Source organism: Sminthopsis crassicaudata, chromosome 1 (genome assembly GCF_048593235.1).
Source record: "Sminthopsis crassicaudata isolate SCR6 chromosome 1, ASM4859323v1, whole genome shotgun sequence".
Classification (NCBI taxonomy): Eukaryota; Metazoa; Chordata; class Mammalia; order Dasyuromorphia; family Dasyuridae; genus Sminthopsis; species Sminthopsis crassicaudata.
The window spans coordinates 403218028-403225289 of NC_133617.1; the positions used below are offsets into that span (position 1 = coordinate 403218028).

General features: G+C 33.1%; 1 protein-coding gene across 1 annotated transcript; it reads left to right on the plus strand.

Annotated features, from left to right (window-relative positions):
* The first annotated feature begins 4244 nt into the window (after positions 1 to 4244).
* Positions 4245 to 5186, plus strand: LOC141554704 (olfactory receptor 13D1-like). The gene has a single exon (XM_074286927.1). It carries the CDS (start codon positions 4245 to 4247, stop codon positions 5184 to 5186), a length of 942 nt encoding a protein of 313 aa, XP_074143028.1.
* The last annotated feature ends 2076 nt before the right edge of the window (positions 5187 to 7262 follow it).

Below are 7262 nucleotides of genomic sequence, written 5' to 3' on the forward strand. Positions count from 1 at the left end.
TGAAATGAAATAATATTTATAAAGTTGTTAGCACAATGTCTAGCACATAAATAGGCACTTTAGTAAATTATTATTCTTTTCTTTTTACTGCTAGAGGATCAGCTTTTCTCAGGTTGTCCTTACCTCCTCTATCCTGGGAAACTTCCTCCTCTCTATCTACTAGAACTTTCCCTCAGAATAGTCTCCAGTAAAATAGCAGGGTGTACTTTAAAGGTCCCTCTTCCTTCTCATCTTCTTACCTTGAATCACAAGTCTAAGGTATCCCCATTCCCCAAGAAAAGCCACATGTCCATAACTTAACTAAGTGAAGAAAGACTGGGGTAAGCTTTAGGAGACCTTAGTCTGCATTTCGGGCCCTGCTTTGAAGCAGGTTCTGGCCCTCAGTTCTTAATCCATAAAATACAGGATTTGGACAAAATGGCTTCCCAGGTAATTTACAGTTCTAGTATACTTCAAATCCTCTCTCTGCCCATTTCCTCAAAATAATAATTATGAGGATTACTACTTAAACCTATCATCCAGTCATAAGATTTCTTGAATACCAATCATGAGGAAATAAGTTACCTTTTTGTTACATATATGTGTATATGTACACATATGTAGAGTGAGAATATATGTTTATGTATATGTAATATATAATATAATGTATGCACAATACATACAATACATATATGTTTACGTATAAATATACATACGCTTACATTTATATACACCTTTCCACCAGACCTGCAATTTCAATGGGGTAGGAAAATTCCCAATGAATAAATTTCCCTATCAATACAGTTAGGCAACAGCTCCTCAACTTAGAGAGTTAAGAGATGAGAGGGTGGAAGTTAGAAAGGGAACAGAATGCTATGTACAAAAGAGAGGATTTGCTTATGGCATTATTTTAATTTAGTTATTCTTGATTTAAAGTCCAGTCTGTTTTCCAAATTGATAGTGTCTTAACTAGTGTCTGTGCCTCTAGTCTTTTCCCTCTTAAATCCTTTACCAAGATTATTGCCAAAATGCTTTTCTTGCTGCACTGCCCTGACATAATTTCTTCTGTACTAAAAAATCTTCAGTGAATGCCCATTGCTTATGAAACAAAATTATATCTCTTGGACAAGTTTATGCCTATTATTGCTTTACAATTCTCTTTCATAGTTCTCAGTCCTTTCCAATTTTTTCATCATGCTCTTATTTCATTTATAAAAACTTATCTTAGCGAATTATGGGAAGAGTTTTGAGTATGTAAAAAATTCCAAGCTCTCCAGATCTCCCCCTCCAAAAAACAAAACAAAACAAACAAACAAACAAATAAATGAAAAAAAAAAAAAACAAACAAACAAAAAAAAAAAAACAAAATGGTGCCTCAGGACAAACATAGACCAAAAAAAAAAAAAAAAAAAAAAAAAAACAAAGGGCAAAAGAGGGGTCCTCCAGCTATGATACAAAAAGACCCAAAGATCTTAGTATGAGTGTTTTATCTCCAGGCTAGCTCCATAAAACAGACAGCAGGAAGCCCTGGAGCTTACTGGGTCAAGAGGTAACCTAAACCAAAATCATTAAAACTTTCACTTCTTGGGCAGCCCAGAAAATCAGGGTCTGAGTCCTGGAAGACTGAGAGAAAGGCCAGGCCCAACTATGCTACAACGACATGATCTGGGAAAAAAGGAACCATCATATCTGGTGAGTGCAAAAATTGTCTGGCAGGGATGCTGCTGGTTGTGAGCATTTGCAGGAGGGTGGAACTTTTGGTTTGGGGTTCTAGATCAGAGCAGAGAGCAAAAGTTAAGCCAGAAGCACTTCACCTCACCTCAGAATTTCAGGTGTTTATACTAATGGTTGTCATTTTAAAACAAAATGAGCAGACAAAAAAATTAATCCAACTATAGAAACTTACTATGGAAATAGAGAAGACTGAAGTTTGTCTTCAGAGGACAGTGAAGTAAAAAAAAAAAAAAAAAAAAAAGCCTCCTCTACCATAAAGAATAAAGATAAATGGTTACTTGCCCAGAAGGAATTTATAGAACTAAAAAAAAAAAGATTTCAAAAACCAAATGAGACAGAGTAAGGGAAAAACTAAGCAAAAAAGAAGAATTATCCAAGAAAAACAAGAATATTATGAGGGGGAAAAGTTAACCAACTAGCAAAACAGATGCAGAATATTAAAAATGAAAATAATTCATTGAAAAGTAGAATTGGGCAAGGGGAAGAAAGTGAAGCTACAAGAGATCAAGAAATAACAAAATAGAATATAATGAATGAAAAAAATTAGAACAGAATGTGAAACATAAGAAAAACAATAGATTTGGAGAATAGATCAAGAGAAGAAAACAGATTAATTGGACTGCTGGAAAACTGTGACCAAAAAAAAAAAAAGAACTCTGCTACAATCTATAATAATTAATCCAAGAAAATTGTTCTTGAGTAATAAAACATGAAAGGAAAGCTGAAATAGAAAAAAATCAATTGATCACCTCCTCAAAAAGATCTTTTATTTTAAAAAAATAGGAATATTATTGCCAAATTTGAAAACCACCTAATAAAAGAGACATTTTTGGGAAAAAAAAAAAAAACAAGAAAAAAATTCAAGTATGCTGAAGCTATAATTAAATTAGAATTGTACAGGATTTAGCATCCACAATAAAAAATGTTGATCCTGGAATCATATATATCAGCAATCAAAAGAACTAGGCTGGTGGCCAAAAATATTGTATTCACCAAATTATCCATAATATTGAATTTTTAAAATGGACATTCAGTGAACTTTCAGATTTTCAGGACTTTTAAACAAAACAAATTTAATAGAAAATTTAATATGTAAGAGCCAATATCAAAGATTAATTTCAAGGAACTTACCCTGGACAAATTGTTTGGGTTTTTTTTTCAGGAAAATGTATACCATATGTTAAGATTGATATCAGTAATAGGATAGTCCAAAGAAAAATTGATACTTAGCAGAGGTAAGCATGATCTAACTTTGAAAAGCAAAACTATCTAGGAAAAGGTAAAAATAGTAATTATGTTACATGAAAATGGTACAGAAGAAGAACTAAGACACAGGCATTAGAAGGGGAGAGGCAGAATGATGGTAGTTCTGAAAATCAACTAACATTGGGAATGGGGTAACAATACACACACACACACACACACACACACACACACACACATGTTCTTCTAATTTATTTATAATCTCATTTTTTGCCTAGGTCATGAACCCATTTTGACCTTATCTTGGTGTACGGTGTTAAGGGTGGGTCAGTGCCTAGTTTGGAAGCTCTATTTTGACTAAGTGCCTCCCAGTAGATTCCCCAGATGGACAATACACTGCCCTGTTCACCTATGCTGGGCCTGTGCTCAGCTGCCTTCTCCTCCACCTTCCTTCCTTCCCCTCCTGCCTGATTGAAAAAGATCTTTTTTGAAGTTCTTCCAAAATATTTTCTGCTGTAAATCTGTTGCACTCTAAATGTGTGGGTTCTGTCACTCCAAAATGAGTTCAGAAGCTTAATCTGATGTTGACCTGAAAGATTCCAGGAAGATCTTAGATAAAGACCTGTCTATTTTTCACCATCTTGGGTCCCCCTCCAGCAAGGATTTTAAACATTTTAATGAAAATAGTTTTCCAAATTGACATAATACCATTAAGAACTATTTTTAATCCTTTTCATTAATAAATATATTAAATGTATGTCCTAAGGACAGGTCATGGGAAGGTGTATGGGATTAAATTTTTTTAAAAAGTTTTAATGTATTTAATAACCTTCAACAAGAAACTTTGATCGCCTCTTATTTGCTTAGACCATACTGTTTACCTTCTAATGGTTCTTTCTTAATTTGAGGGTCTACAACTGCTATTGCAAGAAGTTAGCTATTGATCTTGCTAAAAAATTGAACAGATAACAACAGTCAGGGTTGACCTTTATGTTACATTTTTTGGACCCCTTTAAGCTCTTAAAAATAATGAGGAAACCAAAGAGTTTTTGTTTATGTGGATTGCATCTCAATATTTGCCATATTAGAAATTAAAACTGATAAATTTATTATACATATATAATGACTAGTATCAGGTTTTTATTTAAGTTCAAATGATCCAATTTGTTCATATTTGAACTTCTGTCCAGAAATGGAAAGAAAATAAAATTATTAACCAACATAAAAAGTAATTTATACAATAAAATATAAATCACTATTACTGTTCAATTGAATTGCTATGACCAGTGTCCTTCCATCACTCCCATAGGTGACACAGATGAAATAAGATGGACAAAGGGAATTACACAGCTGTGACCGAGTTCCTCTTGATTGGACTTTCTCAGTATCCTCATCTCCAGATGCTTCTTTATGTGATCTGCCTAGTGATGTACTTGGTGATCCTTTTGGGAAATAGCATTCTTATTATCATTAGCATCCTAGATCCCAACCTTCATACTCCTATGTACTTTTTCCTTGGGAACCTCTCGTTCCTGGATATCTGCTACACATCTGCCTCTGTTCCCCAAATTCTAGTTAATTTCATGTCTGAGAAAAAATCCATTTCCTTCACTAGGTGTGCACTTCAGATGTTTATGTCCCTTGGATTGGGGTCCACAGAGTGTCTTCTGTTGGCAGTGATGGCCTATGACAGATATGTCGCCATCTGCAATCCCCTAAGATACACAATTATTATGAATAAGAAACTCTGTGTGCAAATGGCTGCTTGGACTTGGATTATAGGATGTCTGAATTCCATGGCACAAACTATACTGGCTATGATAATGCCATTCTGTGGGAACATCATTGAACACATTAGTTGTGAGATCCTGGCCCTTCTTAAGCTTATTTGTATAGACATTTCTCTCAATGTGTTTATCATGACAATTGCAAGTATTGTTTTCTTAATCACTCCTCTGTTGCTCATTTTCTTCTCATATGTTTTTATCCTCTCCACAATTCTAAGGATCAACTCTAGAGAAGGGAGGAAAAAAGCCTTTTCCACCTGCTCAGCCCATCTGACAGTGGTGATCTTGTTCTATGGGTCAGCTCTATTCATGTACATGAAGCCCAAGTCCAAGGAATCAAAAACTTCTGATGAGATAATGGCCCTGTCCTATGGAGTGGTTACCCCAATGCTTAATCCCATCATCTATAGTTTAAGGAATAAAGATGTAAAAGGGGCTATGGCGAAAATTCTATTGAGAAATCTATTCTTCAGAAAGATATGAAAAGTCTGAGGCTTTCAGTTTGTTCTTATGAAGGAGGGGACTTACTTCTAGGTATTCAATCATAGCTCAGCTCTTCATGTGTAAATATGACAAAAAGCACTCTTTTGCATATGGATAACAAATATCTGAAGTACAGTTTCTCTCACCTCATTCTATTTCTCTACTGCCTTGGCAACTTTGCTACTCTGAAGCCTGAGGTTTATGGTGTCTTTCATTAAAATATGTTACATACATTCAAGTTAATGATATGAACTGATGAAAAATTAAATTTCAGAATGTCAAATTCAAAAGAATTATTAGAAACTGTTGCTAAACTACTAAAGCTTATCTATAGTCCAGTAAAAAGCTATAAAATCAATTGATTAAGGAAATAAAATAAAACAATTCTGAGATCTTACACCTATCAGATTAGCTAATATGAGAGAAAAGGAAAATGACAAATGTTGGAGGGGATATGAGAAACTGGAACACGAATGCAGTGTTGGTAGATTGCAACTTGATCCAGCCCTTCTGGAGAACAATTTCATAATACACCCAAAGGACTGTAAAATTTTGATACAATAATACCACTACTAAAGCTTTATTCTAATGATATTTTTAAATGGAAAAGGACCTATAGGTACAAAAATATGTATAGCAGTTCTTTTAGTGGTGGCAAAGAATTGGAAATTGAGAGGATTCCCATCAATTAAGGAATGGCTGTACAAGTTGTGGTATATGAATGTAATGTAATACTATAGCTCTAAAAGAAATGATGAGCAGGTGGATTTCAAAAAGAAAAAAAAACTTGGAAAGAATTAAAGTCTCTGACTTATAGTTTGCAGTTTCCATTTTAATTTATTTTTGAGATTTGGAACATTTATCCTTTCCTATTTCTATTACCCCTTTTGAACTGTACACAATCCTCAAATATTCATGGCACAGACTCAGCAATTACAACATTATTTTTCAGTACCATGTGATTTGAATTCATCACATCATATTTTAACATCCTCTTTTTTATTATACTTTTCTGAACAACAAAGAAAAATGATAAATGAGAAGATAGGTACACAGATAATTAGAGTGCAAATAAGGATATGATAAATATAAAGAACATTATAGAAAGCTAATATATCAAAAGTAAGATATTATTCTCAGGAAAGGTTATATGTAGGATCTGTCATGTGACAAGGGCCTAGAGAAAGAGAAAAATAAAAACAAACAAACAAAACAATTTCACACTATGAATCACATAACAAAAACAGTAACAAAAATGTATTCATTTGTGTCACTTTTAATTCATGTAACATAAATGAGTCAAATTATTTTTTAAAAGATAATTGAATGATACAAATGAGAAACCTAAGAAGTTATCAACACAACTTCTATTCAAATTATGAATCTTCTCTGTAAAAGCCCCATTAAATATGTATCAAATTTCTGATTAAATATCTCCAGTCATATGAGAAGCATTATCTAATGAAACAACAAATTCCATTTTTGGAAATTTCTAATTATGAGAAACTTTTCATTTGTTGAACTGAAATCTTCTAATATTATTATTTTTCTTCTCCATAGTATTTACATATTCCTCCATTCTTAAAGAAAGAGTATTTAAATCCCAATTTTAAATAATTCTGAAGCATTATAAATGGACCACAAATTGTGAGATTTCAGATATCCAGACCTAAAGAGGAAATGGATTATCATACTATATGCCGAAGAATTTAGTTTCACATGATTGATATCCTTTTTAAAAATTTTATTTATTAATTTTATAATTATAATTTTTTGACAGTACACATGCATGGGGTAATCTTTTTTTTTTTTTTTTTAACAACATTATCCCTTGTATTCACTTTTCCAAATTTCCCTTCCCTCCCTCTATTCCCTCCCCTAGATGACAGGCAATCCCATATATAATAAATGTATTATAGTATATCCTAGATACAATATATGTGTGTAAAACCAAATTTCTTGTTGCATGGTAAGAATTGGATTCCGAATGTGTAAATAACCTGGGTAGAAAGACAATAGTGCAAACATTTTACACTCCTTTCCCAGTATTCCTTCTCTGGGTGTAGCTGTTTCTGT